Genomic DNA, 20,579 nt, shown 5'->3' on the forward strand with positions numbered 1-20,579 from the left:
CCATCTTTGCCTTTGCCTGAAATAGAAAAATAAATAGCTTTCTATTCATTTTAGGCATAGGATTAAGAAGCAAGTGAACTCACACTTTACTTGAACCTTCGCCCACTTTCTTCACATTAATGGGCTAAAAGCAAGAAGCCAGAAAAGTAAATATGGGCCAGGATAAAACGGAAATTAGCTGCAAAGTTTTGAACCACTTAAGAATAATCACCTTTGCATTTCATTGCTTTAATATTACACGCAGCACATAGGAGCCTGTATCACTGGGCTCCTATGTGCCCAGCGATACAGGTGAGCAGCCCCACCGTGTGCGTTATTGTTTAATAAAGCTGGTGTGCTACACATTTTAGTTTTCATGATGCAATAAATGTGTAAAACTGTTTTGTTTTGTCTCTACATACTTAAAGATTCACATTTTTGGGCGCTGCACAGCACTACAATAAATGGTGGGTTTAACAAATGTATTGACTCATCTGTCTAGGAATTTGAAATTTTTAAACACAGCCCAGAGGTCTCAGAGGCTCGGAATTAAATGTTTTCTTCTTCTTTCAGCTGCTCCCTTTACGGGTTGCCAGAGCGGATCATCTGCCTCCATCTCACCTTATTTGTAGCGTCCTCCCATGTTGCATCAACCCTCTGAAATCCTCCTTCACTACATCTATTAATCTTCTCTGAGGTCTTCCTGTCTACCAGCTCCATATTCAGCATTCTTTCTTTAGTATACCCACCATCCCTCCTCTGCACATGTCCAAACCATCTCTAACTTTGTCTCCAAACTGCTCGACCTGAACTGTCTCTCTGATGTTCTCATTTCTAATCCTGTCCACTCTCTCAGTGCAAATCCTAATCTCTTCAGGTCTGCCTCCTGTCTTTCATCACTACCATCTTGTAAACCTTCCCTTTCACGCTATCCTTCTGTCACAAACCATGTGCTCCACCCTCCCTGCACTAATTTCTTCACCGTTCATGTACTGTGTTACTTTGGATGGTTAAGCTAGGCACTTAAACTCATCTACCTTCCCAGCCTCTGCTCCTTGCATTATTCCGTTTTGCCTCTGCTGATATTTATTCCTTTTCTCTATAAAGCATCCATAGCTCTCCAGGGTCTCTCCCACCTGCTTGCTACTCTTACTACAGATCACAGCATCATCTACAAACATCAATACCAAAATCAATACCAGTACACTTCTTTTCCACTATTATATAAAACTAAAAATGGCCTTGAATCTTTTTAAAATTGTTAATTAAAAGACAAAAATGAGAAGTAGTGTCGTGTGGTGGTTATGAGAGAAAAACATCTGGAGAGAATAACCAGATTTTCCAACACAAGGATTTTGTAGTCCATAATTTATTTCTTAAATATGCTTTGTATGCATACGGCTGTGTGGATACCAGTATGAAGAGGAAAGGAAACAACAGATCGACAAACATACAATGTAAACATTTTCAAAAAGAGGCTCGACAAAGAGACAGCGGGGATAAAACAAGATCGGATCAGATTGATCCTGCAGCTCTGAGCGGCTGCAGGAGTCACAAAGTGCTTTGAATTCAGAGTAAAGACACAAACAGCAGCAGAGGGGAAGACATGATGTGGGATATTTCACCGTACATATGTGCACAGGACAGTGAGCATTTGAAATGTGCAGTTTAATGCAACACTAGTGCTTAGAAACAAAAAGAAACTACTGTGAGCATTTTACTACCAGCACACAATATTCATTACCTGCTGCCTCTGTAGTGTCTCCAGCACACAGGCTGCTAGCTAAAGAGTGTTTTATTTCACATTTCAGGAGGGTAGACTGGAAGGATCAGTTTGCATAGGTTCATGATGCCTACAGCATCCCGTCTTATTTGCTTTTAACTGTGTCTGAAAGCACGGCTCCGATTGGTGGAAAAAAAATAAAAAATTGCTTTCAAAGTGTTACTCATCCACGTGTGAAAAAGGCGCCAAAATGATGCAGCTTTGTCATTAAGGGGACAGATTATGCTCATTCCCAGCTTCATGTTTTCTTTTTTGGACTGTACTGGATTAGCTCTGCATAACTCACAGTTCAAAATAACCCCATCTTACACATGGCTCATTCAGTTCACTCTGTGTCTAAATCACAAAAAACATAAAAGACATACACAGCAACAGGGACGTCACCCAGTGTTGAATGAAGTCCTGCTATGAAGCCTCGAGTTGAACATTTTAATTACTTTGGTGTTTTGAAATCAGGTGTGAGGAGCGAGACGCAGCTCTGACTCACTATCAATCACATGACCACAAGTTACCAAAGTGCTCTATTGAACATGATCTGAATCTAGTACATGACTCTATAAACACACCAGCAAACTGTTTACTGAGTAAGCAAGGATTCAGGTCGCCCTCTGGTGGCCATTAAAAAGACTACAGGGTTAAAATACAAAACTACAGCTATCTTTTATACTTTCTACCTCTGAACAAAGTGTTTATCTCAGAACTACTGTTCTTCTGATTGGCTGCTCCTTGCAGGTGGGTGGGGTCTTAGTGCCTAAGGCCATAGCTGTTGACCAAATTAGGGATATCCACTCTCACTACCATCACATGGAGTGAAGAGTAGGAAAAAAAAAAGTCTGAAAATGAGTGTTTATAGCAGTCTGAACTTTTGGCTCACAGGGATCATTGTACAAACAAACGGCACAACACAGTCACTTTGAAGCCGAGGTGTTCAAACTATGGAGTGCACCTTCAATGGAGGAGCAGTGAGACAGATGCCTCTACTCTTTCTCAGGCCAATGTGAACAGATGTCTGTAATCTTTTTACATTTTTAGTGTTAGTTTAACTTATATTTCCAGAGGATATCATTATGTAAATATCCAACAATCCACTCAGAACAAAGGATGCCCTCTATCACTGCAGAACTTGCCTGAGAATTTTTACATTATCTACAGTATTAAAGTATCCCTGTCGCAGTGGCCTGTACGTCCACGGGTACAACCCTCCAAAAAACCTCAGAATAACTAATTTGGCGTAGTTTTTAATGGCAGGCATTTGCTAAAAATGTAAACAAATTAAAAAAAGAAAGAAAAAAAAGAAAACGGGACTCAAGCTGTAGTTGAAAGCTTATTAACCATTTTCATGGAAACATTATCATACGTGTTTACGATCCTATAAGCTCCAAAGTGAAGTTAGAGCAGAAAATCAGTGTGTTCATTATTATAAGTATTACCTATGATGTTTAATATTGTTTGGCAGCACCGAAGCTCAGAGCATTATTAAAAATATGTATTTAATGCAGTGTTTACACTTGGTTTTAAAAAACCACTCTGGAAATTGGATCACAAGTGAACAGTCAAGACTCATCACAGTGTTGCCTCCAAGGATCGGACCACATGTGCTCAGACTTCCTTACAATCTGTGTGTCAAAGTGCCCCAAGTATTCACCTGTCTGTCATCAGTCAAGAGTCTGGAGAGTCCAGATGTAGAGACTGGCAGGCAAAGTTTTAAAAACGGTGCACAAAATAGCAAAAAGAAAAACCACCACGTCCTGGCTTGATGGTTTGTAAGAGATAAAGTAGCCTCTCTGACATCATGCAGCTGTTATAGAAACCTCAACATCAGCGTTTTAGCCACCACGATATCTGGATGAGAGGGTGGAGCAATGAGTGATCAGTTAAGGCTAGCAAGCGTTGTCAGAAAGTTGCATACATTAAGTGCAAGAGACACATATCTGCAAACTAGAGCTGAATGACACACAAATAAAAATAAAGAAAATAAGGAACACAGACTGCATAATTTGTCAGATAGTCTACTAAAAATGCTCCAACAGCACAAACAGAGTGGATAAGTCCAGTTCAGGGCTTTGCAGCTGCCTGTAGTGACACAGCATTGATAGGGTTGAGTTTAAAAGTTAAAAATAAAATATGAGGGAATCAAAGGAAGAAGGAGCTGTAAACACGCTTATTAATGATGTAAAGTTGGGCATTTTATCATGGGAGCCTGTGGGAACTGAGTTGTTTTTGGAGCCAGTCTCAAGTTGTTATTAGAGGGGCTGCAGTTTTTGGCACTTTGCGCTCTGGGACTGAAAATGAGGCCAATGCAGAGATGCCAAAAAAACCTCTTAATTCCTCAAGTAGAACTAAAGCTTCAGATATGGAGACAACTTGTTTACAGCTCGTTATAGAAAAAGTGCTGTCAGTACATGTGGACAGTTTGTGCTTCATAACAACAACTGGATGCAGGTGAGACTAAAGGCTGGGGAGTGACAGGTGTGTAGACATAGGCAGCAGCAGCCTCACCTCACCCAAGTCACTGAGCTGGACCTTATCACTGTGTTTCTGCTATTTTGGAACATTTTGATAGAATTATCAGACAAAAGTAGGGTAGCAGCAAAGGCAGAGAAAACCCTCATTAACTTCTAATGCACATCCAGAAGTTAGTGAGATATACAGGCCTGAAATATGACAGAACCACTTCGATCACAGAAGAGTGACAAGGGTTATTCCTAGGAGGGTTTCAAGGGATAAAGAGTCATAATGACCAGCAGAGTAACACGCTAATGTTGAGGCTTTAATGTGCACCCAGAAAAAGTCCAGAAACCAGTGGGTGGTGTCACAGTAGCTAGCTCCAACTCTATTGTTCACAGTGCCTACCAGACCACACAGAGATGGGCCATAAGCCATATCACTGGCTTGTATACTCGTATTTAATGCGGTGTATTTGGACCTGACACATTTTAAAACCAAGTGTAAACGGCGTCTGACACTCTGTCCGTTCACCCACAGATATTTACTGTGCATTGTGAACATTTTCACAGTGTGTGAGCGGTGAAGGAGCCAGGGAGGCGGCCAGTGTCAGACTTTTTAAAAACGTCTAGTTTCTGCATCCCTTTGCCTTAAAGGTTTATATGGAGGCTTTTATTCTCAGTGCAGAAAAAGTTTTTTGTATGGCTTTAACTTGTGGAAATTATGATGTTGGTGAGCATGCATGGTTATTATACACATTACCTATGTTACAGCGGAGAACAATATAATGTACCAACATATCTGTTTACTGAGGCAGTAAACGTGGTTATAAGCAGCTTTCATTTCTACTGTAAGTCTCTATTCACAGAAACACTTTGTGACATTTTCTTTGATGTTAAGTGCTAACTAAAACAGACATCTAATTTCCAAATAGGTTATATAAAAGTAGCAGATGCGATTAAATATCCCCTGATATTTGAATGCAGCTTGACAGAAGAGCGTGGAACATCTACAGGTGAGATTATGGTACCTGAGTACCCGAACTAAAACTGAAAATATTTCCTTTGCATCCTCCACCAGGTAGCTCACCACGCCACAGATCACATTGGTGGCTGCTTTTAAACCCTTGGATGAGTGAATGGTGAGTAACATACATGTTTAGGGCATATAAAGAAGATGCTTGATGCTTACAGTAAGTAAACTCTACAGTTCTCTTTAGTGTTACACATCTCCTGCAGACAAATGTCACAGTCAGCTGGAGATGATCTGATAACCTGTTTGAAATCAACTTTCATCGATCCTAACAAAGACACAGTACCAGCGAGCGTCTGGCTGTCACGACTCACAGAGAAACAAAATGAAACCTAGCAAAGAGAAGATTTTTTTGTTTGTTTTTTGTTTTAAACACCAAACACCTCCTGTGTCAATAAATGTTGGGACAGTCAGTGAAGTTCCTGTCAAAGTATCCACCTGTGTACAGCCAGTCCTCGGCTCCTGTGTGAGGGTTTGTTCCCATCTGGAACCACCTGAGGAGGCAGTCAACAAGCCATATCTGTTTTTAATAACATGGTTATGAAAAATGCTGCACAGCATGAGCAATTAGTGTGTTGGGGACACATTAAAGGAAGTTTCCACACATTACAAATTAGATTTTGAATGCAATTTTTTGTCAATCTTCATTTGCTTATTATTGTTTTATTTTTCTTCAGTCTTTATTTAACCAGTAAATGTCAACAAAGCAGATCATTGCAGGTCTAAAACTAATTATAGCATAAACAGACTTTGGTGTTTACAACACCAAATGTGAATCTGAAATAAATGTTAAGACACAAAGAAAAACAAGCTGCGGAGCAAACAATACGAACACAATCAACTGCTAAAATATGGAGAGATAATACTTCAATCACCATGATGTTGGCTAAATTCACTCTTGAGCATTTTGGGCAAATATTTCAAACTTAAGTAAAGAGAAGGGAGGCGCATTTCTGGAGTGATTGACTGTTTGGCCAGGACAGTCATTCACTGAGTCATCTGCACACTGTTAGCTTATTTTAATTAGATTTGTCAATCTATCTGTCAGACTGACAGAATTTTTCAGTATTTAAAAGTTTATTTTGTAGTGATTTATAATTTTATTGAACTTTATATGCAATCCCAGCATTAACTGGAACAATAAACTGAAGATACTGCAAATGTTAGCTATGTGCTTCAGTCTGGTAAATGGATGTCACCCACTTTATTAATTCCTGCATTATAAAGTCCTGACTCCAATAAATAAAAGCTCTATGGTTCAAATGGGTTCCAATTCAAACTAACGTCTATTTTAAAACGTCTAGCTAGTTATTTCCATCTGTAAAATGCATCACTCAAGCATTGCTTGTAGAAAATGAAATTTTGGGAGGTAGACGAATTTACACATTCTGAGTTTGGACATTATAAAATAACAGAGTGATTATACAAGCGGCCTCTCTCTTCATGTTGAACCTCTGCTCACTGTGTTTCATGCTAGAGGTAAAGTAAATCTGATTTGGTCTGATAATACTGACATATTGAGTACAAACATGAGATTGTCATGCTACAAGTGTATGAAATCATAAAATCGGTCTATAAAAAAACCTCCCCAAATCTCTTTAAATCCTCAGAACCTCTCACCTGGTTGACCACTCCTCCTCGTCCTTGGATCGTTCCCTGCGTGCAGCTCTCTGTTTCTCCTCTAAACGCTCTTTCTCAGAACTCGCCAAATCTATAAACACACAAATACAAAAGAAACTTTTAGAGAAGGTCAGACCGAAACGATAACTCGACTTCACCTTTGGCCACTGTGTTTGTATAAACTAGGAGGCTGATAATTTTGTAATCTTTCCCTACATGGTCTTTTTAACCTATTAGGCCTGGGTGGTATGACCAAAGATTCTAGTGGTTTTATAGTATACCATCATATTATTATTAGTTTACTTTTGTGTAAATGGGCCTTTATATTGACTCATTCTTTTGTCAGGCATCTTTAGGATAAAACATATTTTTGAAGTCACCATAAAGAAGAAATAAACCCTAAATAAAAAAAAGCTCTTTTAGAGAACAAATACAGTAACTACTTGGAGAAAGAAGTCAGTCCTTAACAGGTTGCTTCTTCTGCTTTTTGGTTAGATGTCATGCCACTTATTTGTTTAAAAATAAGCTCTACTGTTTTCACAGAGGAGCTGTGAACCTGAAACAAACTCCATTCTGTTTCAGAGTCTCATGGCAGAGCTGATCATGAAAGCAAAGCTGTAAAATTTTCTAGTTGATCCATGTTCATTTATTGCCATGAAGTGACCAAAATAATGAGATGGTGGATAAAAGCATTAGAAAAGAGCTTCCTCTGTAGAATGTCTGGGCTCTCCCTTAGAAATTGGGCCAAGAGCTCAGAGTCAAGCTGCTCCACATCTAAAGGAGTCAGTTGATGTGGTTTGGCCATCTGATTAGGATGCCTCCTTGTTAAGGTGTTTAAGGCATGTCCAACTGAGAGGAGGTCCTGCAGCAGACCCAGGACATGATGGAGAGTTCTGCTCTCTCTGTTGGGTTGGGGATGCTTCAGTGTCCCTCCTTCAAAAGGCTGGATGAGGTGGCTGACACATCACGAAAAGTTTACTGCTCAACACTATTTTTTACTAGAAATACCTGTATAAATACACCTGTAGTGTTGATGGAGGTTACCAGACTTATCCATTACGCTCATCTCAGAGAATTTTACTCAGATCACAAAACATATGTTTAGGACCAACAAATTTTAAGGTATGTTATGGCTAAGGGGTAACCAGGATAAAGTCACACAGGACATGGCAGTCATAACAAACACTGGGTGAGGGTGACTTGGGTGAAGTGAATCTGATTCTCAGAATTTGCTAACTCATTCCTGCTTGTCATTTTATCACCTGTTAAGCTCAATGTAGACCAAAATGACCCTCAGGGCACCAGGAATTATCCCAGTGCTCCTGACGGGACCCTGTTCCACAGTTTTAGAGGCTCATAGTGTCCTGGTCACCAAAAAGTACACATATACAGTTTCAGCTGTTCTCTTTTCAGGTGAGGTTGACGTTACCTATGTCTCCATTCTCCATCGCTCTGATGTCAGGCCTCAGCCGGCAGTCTGTTGGCAACAGTAGTCTCTCCATGCCGGGCTCCAGCTCGTTTAGTGTTATGGCAAAGCTGGTGAAGTTATACATCTATAAAAAGGGAGAAAGGGCTTTGTTCAAACAGTGCTGCATGGTGCATTGTTATGTGGTCCTATTGCCACAATGTGTATCAAAAGTTATACAAAAATGGAAACTAAAATGTGAAATAACATTTGGTGTAAACTCCATGAGGTAAAGCTAGCATGTCACACGTCTTCCACAGTTATACATATGTGAGAGCAGATTGTGTGGTCATTCCATAGGAAAGATGTCACCAATGTCTCCCACCTGACACCCAAGACCCTCAGAATGAGCTGTGCATCTGTACAACACCTTCAGCATAACTTCGATGTTACAGGTACATCGTAACGGCAAACTCTTATGAAACCCAACATTGTAACTTGCACAGTAACCTGACATGTGCTTCCCTACAGGTCACCAGTGTAGGAGGTAGAGTGGTGGATCGATCCCAGACACCTCTCACATGCTGAAGTGTCCTTGGGCTAGGTGTGTGAATTTTAAAAAGCAATTACGCTTAGATAAAAGGGTAGAATCAATTTAAGTGGGTGAATGAGACCTGTAGAAACCACTTTGAGTGCTCAACTGAGTAGAAAGGCTGTTTATCTGAACCAGTCCATTTACTGTGACAGGCTGCCTGTTTCCTCGCACCCATTTACATCTACTACCACTTACAACCACCTCGACCATTTTCTCTCTAGACCAGTGGTTCTTAACCTTGTTGGAGATACCGAACCCCACCAGTTTCATATGCGCATTCACTGAACCCCTCTTTAGTGAAAAATAAAATGTGATTTTTTTTCAAATTCAAGACATAGATATGTTTTTTACTGGTGCACAAAATGAGCCATGCATGTCACGGTGGAGGCTCTGCTGAACTCCTAAAATCCGACTCACCGAACCCCTAGGGTTCGATCGAACCCAGGTTAAGAACCACTGCTCTAGACCAAAAATGGTTGAGGAATCATGGTAATGTGAAGCGCACATCGTAGGGCACATATAAGCAGAACTGATTTTTCTGTCTGTTCAGACAGCAGTACTTTTCCTGAATGCTTTTTGCTACTGTGATACACCAAATACCCCCATAAAGCTCGTCTTCTCTTCTTTTCAAAACCATTTGAATTTTTGTCTCTAGCACAAACAGTAAAGGAGTTATCGCCATTCAAAGAGCGCTTGTAAAATGAGCCCTCCGGTCAGTTCGATGGTGAAAAAGACTCAAGTCATCTCATTTTTTCCAGGATTTGTAAACCATTAAAAGAGGCATGAAATCTTCAGGACTGAAAAGCAGATTTAAGCTCTGTTGCAAATGATCATGAGATCAATTAAGTGCTTCCCTTTAAAGCTTAGTAAAGTTAAACTTTAGGCACTCTTTGTGCAAAAAGATGAGCAGCAAATTTCAAAGAAAGCACCATGTGATCGTATAATTTTGCATGGCCTCATTAAATATACTAAAGCAAGCTCATTATGAGGGTGTGAAGCCAGGATTTTTATTATATTTGGCTGATTTTATACAGTCAAATACTTTCCAGTGATAACTGAACAATATTTCTGCAGGAAATGCCAAACCTCATCACCGACCTGTGCTGAGTGAGCGGGCCGAGATGTTATCCTCCACAGTAAGGCACTTCCTGGTATCACAGTCACAGTCTCTTGAACTTCTGGCATCTCATCTGCCTCCTCTGCTTCACAGCTACGCTCCTACACACACAGAAACAGACACACAGCTAGTTAAACAACTCCGTCTAACGAGTTTGGGTTTACATTACAAACAGTTCATGTGCAAACGGGTGATTAACAGAACTACGGTCGCCACAAATTCAACACGTCTCTCAAGCAACGATGCATGTCATTGCAAGACATCATGGATTAGTGCTGGCAATGATCTAATCAACACTACACTCTCAACATAACTAGACAACAGCAGCAGCACACTACAGATATCAATACACTTTCACCTTACCTTCTACTAAAGCCACTGCATGTTATTGTGAAAGGAAAAGATGCAGTTTAAGAGAAGAATTTCAGAGTTGTGAGAAAAAAAAATCACACATCAAACATGTTAAAGAGAAACGTGAGAGCAAACTCAGAGGGATTTCATCTCAGCTTTCAGTAAAAGCAGAAACGATCCTCACCTGTCTCAGCTTCTTTGACTCGCCCCCGCTCTTCTTCTCAGACTTCTTGTACGCGTCGTAAACCTTGGGGTCCACGCTGTACATGCACTCTGTCCATTTCCCATACATAACTCGCCGCTTCTTCTTACTGTTTCAACAACAAACTCCATTTAGAGAAAACTAACACAACTAAAATTCACAGACAGTGATGACGTGCTTAGGTTCTTACCTTTTATCTTGGATATGACCTTCTACTTTGTGCAGTTCCTTTCCAAACATCCCACAGGGTTTGAAGTTTAGGACACACTTATCACCCGTCCTGACGAATTAAAGGCAAAATTATTGTTTAATAAATATCAGTGATTCAAAAAGCTGTAAGTTTTCATTACCTGTGGTTGACTATCTCTACAGTTCCATACTGTTCAATCCAGAGTTTTCCCAGGATGATGTTATGCACACAGCACATTGGATTCGTCCACGTGTAAGCTTCTTTATGTCTGTCACAAAATCACAACATCTTAAAGGACCAGTTCGACATTTTCTAAATAATAATAAAAACTTCAGCACTCACAATTACATATATAATGTATTTAATAAGATGTAAATCAGCCCGAGGCTTTCCCCTGCTGTGCTATATTAAATACATGAAATACAAAATACAAGTTCGAGAGTTAAGCATGCTGTGGGTTTTTTTCTAAAATGATATATACAACTGAGAAGATTTTCACACAATTTGTGAAGTTAGCGTTTTACTCAACAACCCAAAAGAAGTGGAAAATAACCAATAACGCTTATTTTTCAGCAGGGAATATATTAATAAAGCCCTCATTTTATCTGTCAAACACTCAACTTATTACATTTCATTGAGCTAATAACTCTGCTGAATACATGCTTAAGGAAGACAGATTTTTATATCAATGGTTCATCATTTCACATCTAAATATAATTTAAAAGTCTCAAAATACAACTGTACGTAATTAAATACACTTACTGCTCATCCATAACAATAACTCTGAAGATTTTGTTAACCCATTAGATGCCAAATGAATCTTAATCAACTGAAACCTCAGTTTCATACGATCGCCACCTTTGTAAATCCCCTTTTCGTCAGTGTACAAAAGTTCAACTACATATTTTATCCCTGAGATAAGTCAACATAAAAAAAGAAACGCAAGTTTAACAATATGTCTCAGTTTCTGTACATGAAAAAAGAAATCCCGATGCAATAAATTAAAGAAAAATTACATGAAAAGTTCTGGCCTGCCATTACCCAGACTGTCCTACAATTCTAGTTTTTATTAATTCCCTGTGGACCCACTCTAAAAAAAGTGGGAAATTTCTATATTAGTTCATTTTAAGGACAGGAACTTTTCTGTTATTTAATGGTTTATCTATTACTTAATTATGCTGTTGTAGTACAAATAACCACAAGGAAGGTCCTTGTCAGTAGGAAAAGGTGTAAAACGCAAAATATAAAGAAACTATGATCTGAAAACCTCACAGAGAAAGCATCTTCAACATCACAAACATCCAATAATTAACTGGATGCTTTTATTTTTTATTGGACTGAAGTTAGGGGAAAATTGCTCAGTGTGTCAAACGTCAACAGAGTCAGTTTACAGCACTCATGTTCAATGTGATAATACTGTGTGTAGATAAATTCCATGTATCAGCACATCTAAAACGCTCTAGTTAACATAATTTCTTGCTTGTTCAGTCCATAAGTGAAATCCGGATCATTTATAGTTTTAAAGAATTAATTAGGACCAAGTCATGAGGAATTTTGAGAGCTTTGAGCAGACCCAGATTAGTCGTTTAACCCTTTCCCATGACTACGCTAATCTAACCAGCTGCTGCTTGCGGCTTCTTCAACATGAATGAACATGAGGTCATCCAAAGTTCAACATGTTATGAAAGTTTAATAATGCAGCTAAAAGCCTAGCACCAGCAGAAAAGTGGGTGTGCAGAACACTAGATCAATAACTGCAGGGAAATCTCACTTTAGTAACTCCAGCGTCATGGTGCCTTTAGGTTCAGCTTCCACACTTTTGCCCCAGAACTTGAGCTTTGGGTAGATAGAGCCATGAAACTCAAATTCTTTCTTCAGCGACTCGGCGTGGAAGGCACTGATGGGAGGGTGGTGGCTCACCTGCTCCGAGATCAATCTGTAGCCTTCGTCCTCCCTTAAAAAAGATGATTTGAAATAACTGGATGACCTGAAGTATCATCATAAAGGCATAATGAAGCTTCAACCCATCCTCTCCAATACCTTGTGAGTTCATAGGTCTCCCCCAGCAAAGGATTGAAAGGCTTTCCAGTCCTCTCCCATTGAGATGCTACAGCCGAAACAGCAAATGCAGCAACAACCTGTCACAGAGATGTAACGTGAATCAGAGCCGGGCTGCAGCCACTGACAGCAAGTGAAAAGTCATTTTTAGAAAACAATCCCTCATTCCTGCTTTTCTAGTGTTTATTTTGGGTTTATTTTTGGTTCATACACTTAAAAAAAAGAAAGAAAAAGAGCTTTAAACAGTTCATTATTTTCCTTAGCAATGTTCAGAGGAAATGTATTTCTGGGAGAAATTTAAATGCACTGACAGTATTTTTAAAACATCACAACATCACGTGTGTGTGCTGCCTGTACCTGCATGCGGTCTATGGAGTCTGATAAACTGCAGGCTTTGTGGATGAGGTGAGTGTGCTCCATGTACTCTGAGATTCTCTGGAGAAAGCTGAGCGGCTCGTTAAACACGACCGGCATTGCTATTTTGGACAGCTCCTGTGGCAGCACAACAAAAACAATCAATCACTCTCATTCAGAAAAACAACTCAAAGGCTGACAGAAATTACCTCACTTCAAACAACTTATGCAACACATTACTTAACTTACAACAAACATTCACCGGTTTTAAAAAGCAGGAGTAACAATAGCACAACATTCACATTTACAGTTCAGATGTTCATTTAATTATTTTGGTTATTTTGAAATGACTTCCAGAAGCAAATGTAAAGACGAGTTCAGTCAAGACTGATTTTGTAACAGAGAGATTAAGTAAGCAAAAGCACTCAGTTATTCAAAGTTGACCTGTTATGCTTTCACCTTGCTGTCAGCAAATATGGAAATTTCCCTAATATGGTCATCGCAGCTCGAGTGTGACCACAGAAGCTCTGCCCACATGGTTACAAGGAGCAGCCAATCAGAAGACAGTTGGATTAGAGGGATGGGATAAGACAAATATGGATTATTTCTAACCTAACTGTGCAAAGCAGCTCTACTAGACTGCAAGAATAAAAATGTGAAAGTGGAAATAAGCAGAACAGGAAAATATAATCACTCCAATCTTAAATCTGATCAACCCTATCTCTAATAATCAGCTATGTACCGCAGGCCCTCAAGCTGGCAGAGGTTAAACCTTTACTTAAAAAGCCATCTCTAGACCCAGCTCCCTTAGCTAATAATAGGCCAATTTCTAACCTTCCTTTCATATCAAAAATTCTTGAAAGGGTAGTTGTCAAACAGCTAACAGATTATTTGCAGAGGACTGGCTATGTACAATTTTTAGACTGTAGCTTTCTTTTCTCACAGTTTCATTTGGAGATTGTGAAAACCAGAGATGACATAATAGGGACACAGCTAGAAACTAGTAGAAACCTATAGGCTAAATCAGATATCTCACCCCTGCCCCTAATGACAGCTGAACCAGGATTTATATGAGCACATTGTGTTGCTGCACCGATGCATGCACACAGCTTAAGTTCACAATAGTGATGGGACATATTTCCACTTGATAGTGCAGTAAAGCCGTTGGTCGAGTACTTTTTCTTTTCTTTCTGTAGTCATTAGTAATTATAACTACAGGTACTGACACTCTGGACAGACCATTAATGAAGCTATAATATGACGCAACTTTGTGTATAAGTATTTCATGTCACAGTGACCACAGAAATGAAAATCATAGATTCAAAATCAGCACCCAGCAATATTACTGGAGACAGACATGAGTTTGGTAGGACTCACCATACCGATGCATTTCTTCAGAATATTCCAAACACTGAAGTTATTTCTGGAGATCATTTCAGCTGGCAGCTTTTTCCTGGATCGAATAAGAAAAACGATATTAAGCAACAAAAACTGTTTTAATAGATATCAAGGCCATTATCAATTCTGCTTAGAGCTCATATTTCTCATTAGCTCTCTTTTGCTTAGATCTTTGATAAAAAGTTGTGCTAGCATGCTGACATTACCTCTTATTCCAAAATATATGCAGGGTGGACAGCTCAGTTCAATTTTATTTATATAGCGCCAAATCACAACAACAGTCGCCTCAAGGCGCTTTACTTAACTTTGGCTCTTGGCGAAGGCGGTCGCACTTTTCTCCTCTCCCTTCCCTTATCTTCCCTGCTTAGCGTCTTGTGTCCTTGGCTAGTCTCATCTATTTTCTTACTCTTTCCCTGGAACACTTTCTCACAGTCTGTTCTCTAAAACCTAAAAGAGGAATTATGGATTTGATCAACTGGTCCCTGAACACAACTGACATCCTCTTCTCAACGAGAAGCCTGGGCTCGGGTGAGCCTGAGTGTCCTGGAGTGTCCCTGCCGGATACATGATGGACGGGTGGCATAAATGGAGGATGGCAAGACTGTCGATCGAAGACATCGAAGACATCTACCTGTTCGGAACTATGATAACAGGGTTCTTGCTGATTGCTGATCGGAGCTGGCTTGGCCCTAGCTTATCGAAGATTAAAGAAAGCGGAATTGGCTGTTCAAAACCCCACAAGGCTGCCCGCTGTGTTGAAACGATTGGACGAGTCGTGAGTTCTCAAAATGGGCTCATTGAACGCAGCACGGATAAGATCTTGGAGAAGTTTGAGGCTGCCGTGAACACTCAGAATAAGACCGCTGAGCGAAAATTGGATAACATATTGGAGAAGGTCATGGCAGTCTTGAGTTCTCAGAATCTGCTCTTTGAGCGCAAGACTGATAACATCATGGAGCGCAAGATGGATAACATTGTAGAGAAGCTCACGGCTCTACAACGGGAGATTGAGAGACCAGTGTTGGACTGCTAGAACAGCTTTGAAATTCACATGAGTTGTTCGCACTAAAGTAAAAACCACCATCATTTCATGCAGCTACCACTTCGGCGCCAGCTGTGGTCTCAAGGCTGGAGCTGAACAAAAACACCCAGATAGTTGACTGTGCATAGATTGTTTCTTCCTATCCTACGTAAGGCCACCTGGGTTGGCTGGAAGACTTTACTTAGCCTGGCAGGGCGAAGGACAGTGTCTTAGCTGAAGTCTGGACACACACACACACACACACACACACACACACACACACACACACACACACACACACACACACACACACACACACACACACACACACACACACACACACACACACACACACTTTGAATGAAATGGATGAACCAGAATTGGTTTGTAAAAATGCTGCAACTTCAGTGATGTGGCACTGGTTTAGCTTTCGTCCGTCAGATACACAACAAAGCACTATTTTTGGTAGCGCATGCTAGCGGGCCGTCGTTATTACCGTGTTCTTTGGAAAATACGGCACACATAAAATCAATCCTTTGATTTTTCTGAAAATCAACAGTGCCCCTTATAATCCCGTGTGCCTTATGTATGAATTCTGGTTGTGTTTACTGACCTCGAAACGATTTTATGTGGTACACGGTGCTGGAAAATGTTTTAGTACGACTTTGCCAAGCTACGAACCCGCACAGCTTGATGGGCATTACGGCTATCGTAGGGAGGAGCCTCGTGGAGTGATACGCACTGTGCTTCAACATAATATTACCGTATTGTGTGTGTGTGTGTGTATAACCTCTTTCTAAATTTCGTGGATATTATACATGGTTACGCTGAGGATATGTCGGCCAATTTCCACTGGAAATGCCTTTTGGTTAAACTGTCAGCAAGGAATTTGCATTTGCACTGTAAAATTTTTATATAACTTTAATGCAAAAAACAGCTGCTTGTTTAAGTGAAAATACGTTGATTTTTTTTTGGCACTAATAAAGTTGTGGAGTTGTAAAGTATTTTGTCTAGTGTCAATTATATCGTCAGTTATATTGTTATCACAAATTTTCAAATGTATATCGTGATAAATATTTTTGGTCATATCGCCCTGCTCTACATGCAGGTATACACTCATCCCCCCCTCCCCTTCCAAACGCCTTCAATGCTTATTCCCTCCCGATGCAGACGGTGGATCAAAGGGGACCAGTGCATATGCTGCAGGCCCAGATGCGCTGTCTACACGGGCTGTCTCTCACCTTTTACCCATCCCTGTTGCTTGTCATATGTTTCTATGGTGTATTGACAGTCATGTGCTTTTTGTGCCGGGGTGTTTTTTTTCTGCTCTCAAACTGTTCTCCCATTAGGAGCTCAGTCGGAGTTTTTTTCTCCTCCTCTCACCTCGTGTTATGTATTTTCGTTGTTTTTTCCTATCAGCCTACCTCTCTGACATGTCTCCCAATGTGATGTCTGTGTAAAGATTAGTCAGAGGGTTCCTTTGTAAGTGCGCATGCACCATTAGCCTGCTGTAACCTATAATTTCCTTCGGGATTAATTCTATTCTGATTCTGATTTATATTGTACATTATATCCTATAATAATAGATACAGAGAAAAACCCAACAATCATATGACCCCCTATGAGCAAGCACTTTGGCGACAGTGGGAAGGAAAAACTCCCTTTTAACAGGAAGAAAGCTCCAGCAGAACCAGGCTCAGGGAGGGGCGGGGCCATCTGCTGCGACCGGTTGGGGTGAGAGAAGGAAGACAGGATAAAGACATGTGGAAGAGAGATTGTCAGAAAGACAATCATACCAACAGATAATTTCTAATCACTAATTACCAAAACCTAACATTCATGTCTTTGGGAGGAAGCTTTAATATAAGATGGGAGCATGCTAACTCCACATGACCATCCACCTCTGGAACATCTACTGCAGAGGTGTCCAGAGACCTTCTGGCAGAGGACAGTGATGGCAGAGTTGGTAGAGCAGACAAAACCAATTGCAGCCACTGGGGTTGATGTGATCTTCTCTAAACTATTTTAATCTAATCTGTCACACTCAAATAAAGCACCTCTGGCAACATTATTCACACTCGGTCAGCTGATACAGAGGATGCCCAATCTTCTGCATGATGCAAAATGCCACAAATTTCAGTTAATTTAAAATATGCTTAATTTTTTGAAGAATGTAATTCACAGTTTTAAATTACTCTTAAATACAGACATAATTTCTTTTATCGTCTGAGGTTATAACTGTCCTCCAAATTCTTTTCTCCAGTTTGAATATCTATTAGTAAAATTAGTTGTCAGTACAATGCTTTTTATGTTAATATAACATTAGTGGACATTGGTACTGACATGCATTACATGGAATATGTAATACACAACTGGCAGGTCATATATGAGTATTGGTTTAATTTAGAGATGCAACACTATTCTTTCAAATAATATCCCCTCGTTTTCTGATTTAATGAGTGTTTTAATACAAAGTAGCTCCCAAATCGTGCACCCAAACATTAATATTGTAAATACACAAAAAAAATAGTGAATGACATTTAAATTTACTATATTAGTACATATCAACAGCCCTAACTAATAGTGAGGGGAAGAGAATTTCGGAAGAAGTGAAACTGATCACTTTTACCACCTAAAGAAAAAGAAAACAGGCTAATTAAACCACCGATGTCGTGGCTTCAGCTGGACTCAGGATGTCAACAGCCTTCAGCTCGAGTGTGTCATTAATAGAGAACAACTAATGCTAACATGGTGGCAAGCAATTTAAAGAGGCAAGAGGAAACCAAGCATCCATTCAGCGAGAGACTTTGCCTACTGTGAAAGAGCACAGTATCTGAACAGGCAGCAATAACATTTATTTGACTGTGTAAAAAGTGTCTGATAAGGAGATGGATGCACGTTATAGTTCACCTTGTTATAGTCTGTGAATACACACAAACCTTGGAATCTTGGTTTTCTCTTTTTTCCTTTTGAAAATTACTAAATGTGTATATATTCAAGGATTCCAAGGTGTTCAATGTCATTCTAACACATGTATTCACATGAGGTGAAACAAAATTGTGCACCTAGGTTCCGTGTAAAAGCCAAGAGAACACAAAAGAGCAATACAGGAAAAAGGGAAAAGAAAAAGTATATACAGTGTCAGTACAAATAAGACCATTTTCTAAAAATAATCAAATTGTGTGCAGTGGAAAGACAAGTGGCTTCACATGTCTGTTTCCTCTGGCTGGGAGCAGCAGAGACTACAGAGCACCACCAGAGTTCAACCGTCTTGCAGCCTGAAGAAGAAGCTGTTCCTCAGTCTGGTGGTTCTGCAATTGATGCTCCGCAACATCCAGCCTGAGGGGAGAGGGGAGTGGGACAAACAGTCCGTTTCCTGGGTAAGTAGGGTCTTTCAAGACAGAGAGGCCCTTTTGCTGCTAGTGTAGATGTTTGTGGTGACGGTGGTCTGGGGGATGCTGCCAACAATGCTCTGTGGAGCTTTCACCACCCTCTGCAGAGCCTTCCTCTCTACCACAAAGCATGACATCCCACAGTGATGCAGGAGCACGGGACACTCTTCACCACACATCTCTAAGTTCAGAACTCATGATAGATCATCTGTCTCCATCTTACTCTATCTCTAGCACCCTCCTCTCACACACCAACCCTTTCACTCTTGCTGCTATCCTTCTGTCATAAATCACCCCAACACTTGTCTCCTCTCCTAACTACCTACAAACTCCTTTTCACCTCTCTTATGCACTGCCCATTGCTTTAAATGGTTGACCCCAGGTACTTGTGCACCTTCACTCTGTTTGCTCCTTGCAGCCTCACTAAATTTCACTACTCTTTTCTCTAAAGCATACCTCCACCTCTCCAGGTTCTTTTCCACCTGCTTCCACCCTCACTACAGATCACAATATCATCTGCAAACATCATAGCATCAGGGAGACTCCTTTATCAATCTCTCCATCACTCCTGCTTTAACCTTTCAGAGGATCGAGGTGATCACTCAGAACAGCTCTGCGTCAATGAAGTGATTATGTTTTTCCGTAATTATTCCCCGCGTGTGCACGGCCCCTCACCTGCGCTCCCACACTCCATTCTCCTGTGTGGCATCTTTAAAGCTGACCTCGCAGGAATCATCTGACTCCAACCCTGGGGATGATGAGCAAGAGCGGGAGTAGGAGGAGGAAACAAAGTAAGTATACAGGAAATAACTATATATAATTAACTAATTTGGGCCTTCGTCGACATGTCTCACCTGTCTCAGCGTCGAAAAACTCCTCCTCGCTGTTCATACTGAGCAGACAAAGTAGCTGCAGGTTACTCAGAAGTCATGTTTCCACCGTTGGCCTGTCCCTGGAGTCCAGCCTCCCTCCGAGCATCACAGACAGCAGCACCCACCACCTACAACGACACCGGCAGCGTCAACACCAAGCGCATGAGTAATGTAATCAAAACAAAAACAGCTTCCTCTCTGGCTGTCAGTCGCCGTGCTCCTCTAAAAAAGCCATTAGTTAGCTTTAAGACTAGCTAACGAGCCCTTAGCATCGCTGCTGCAGATGGTGTAAATGTCCGCTGGGCAAAAAACGATGTAACAACATCAACACAGTCAACAACAAACCACAGCCGACACTGGCACGGACATTTAAACACAGCTCAGTCACATATACCTGTGAGTTCAGGTAAAATTAATGCTCCGGTAAAATAAACAACCGAGCACTGTGGTGCCTCTGGAAGTAGGCGGAAGTGGGCAGCAAGGACACCACGATTGGCAGGTTCGTCAGCCAATCAGAGCGCAGGATGCAGAGGTCCAGAAAATAAAGGGCAAAGAGCAAACGTGGGGTCCAAAGGCTATTTTTGCACATAACCAATAATGTGACATTAAAAAAGGCAACACTGGGCTCAGGCTGGATGGACCAGACTCTTTAAATATTAATATTAATATGTGTTAAGTGATTATTATAAGTTTATTATTTTATTTTATTTATACCAGTAACACAGGCGCACATAGAAGCTAAAGGGTTTGTAATCGCGAGTTTAA

At 40.5% G+C, this 20,579-nt stretch overlaps 1 protein-coding gene across 2 annotated transcripts; it reads right to left on the reverse strand.

Moving 5' to 3' along the window:
* Positions 1–1,332: 1,332 nt before the first annotated feature.
* LOC146645258 (oxysterol-binding protein-related protein 2-like) lies at positions 1,333–20,314 on the reverse strand. Of its 2 annotated transcripts, XM_085393522.1 has the most exons (14): positions 20,209–20,314; positions 19,797–19,942; positions 19,618–19,690; positions 14,509–14,584; positions 13,135–13,269; positions 12,760–12,857; positions 12,491–12,673; positions 10,880–10,987; positions 10,720–10,809; positions 10,512–10,638; positions 9,958–10,077; positions 8,289–8,412; positions 6,860–6,950; positions 1,333–5,733 (listed from the first exon to the last, which is right to left on the reverse strand). In XM_085393522.1, exons 2-14 carry the CDS (start codon positions 19,831–19,833, stop codon positions 5,631–5,633), a joined length of 1,365 nt encoding a protein of 454 aa, XP_085249648.1. In that variant the 5' UTR covers positions 19,834–19,942; positions 20,209–20,314; the 3' UTR covers positions 1,333–5,630. The 2 variants fall into 2 exon arrangements, with proteins under 2 accessions (XP_085249648.1, XP_085249649.1); XM_085393523.1 differs by lacking the exons at positions 19,797–19,942; positions 20,209–20,314 and having other exon boundaries at positions 14,514–14,584; positions 19,618–19,681.
* Between the last annotated feature and the right edge of the window lie 265 nt (positions 20,315–20,579).

The sequence above is a fragment of the Rhamphochromis longiceps genome, linkage group LG20, assembly GCF_057381845.1.
Source record: "Rhamphochromis longiceps isolate RC_006_pf linkage group LG20, R_longiceps_female_GT1.1, whole genome shotgun sequence".
Classification (NCBI taxonomy): domain Eukaryota; kingdom Metazoa; phylum Chordata; class Actinopteri; order Cichliformes; family Cichlidae; genus Rhamphochromis; species Rhamphochromis longiceps.

Excerpts from the sequence above, each read along its gene's own strand:
- LOC146645258 (XM_085393522.1), bottom strand. The coding sequence starts at position 19,833 with ATGAACAGCGAGGAGGAGTTTTTCGACGCTGAGACAG. Across the intron at positions 12,858-13,134 it reads ACTCCATAGACCGCATGCAG|GTTGTTGCTGCATTTGCTGT; the intron begins GTACAGGCAGCA and ends TCTCTGTGACAG. Across the intron at positions 6,951-8,288 it reads GATGGAGAATGGAGACATAG|ATTTGGCGAGTTCTGAGAAA; the intron begins GTAACGTCAACC and ends GTGTGTTTATAG.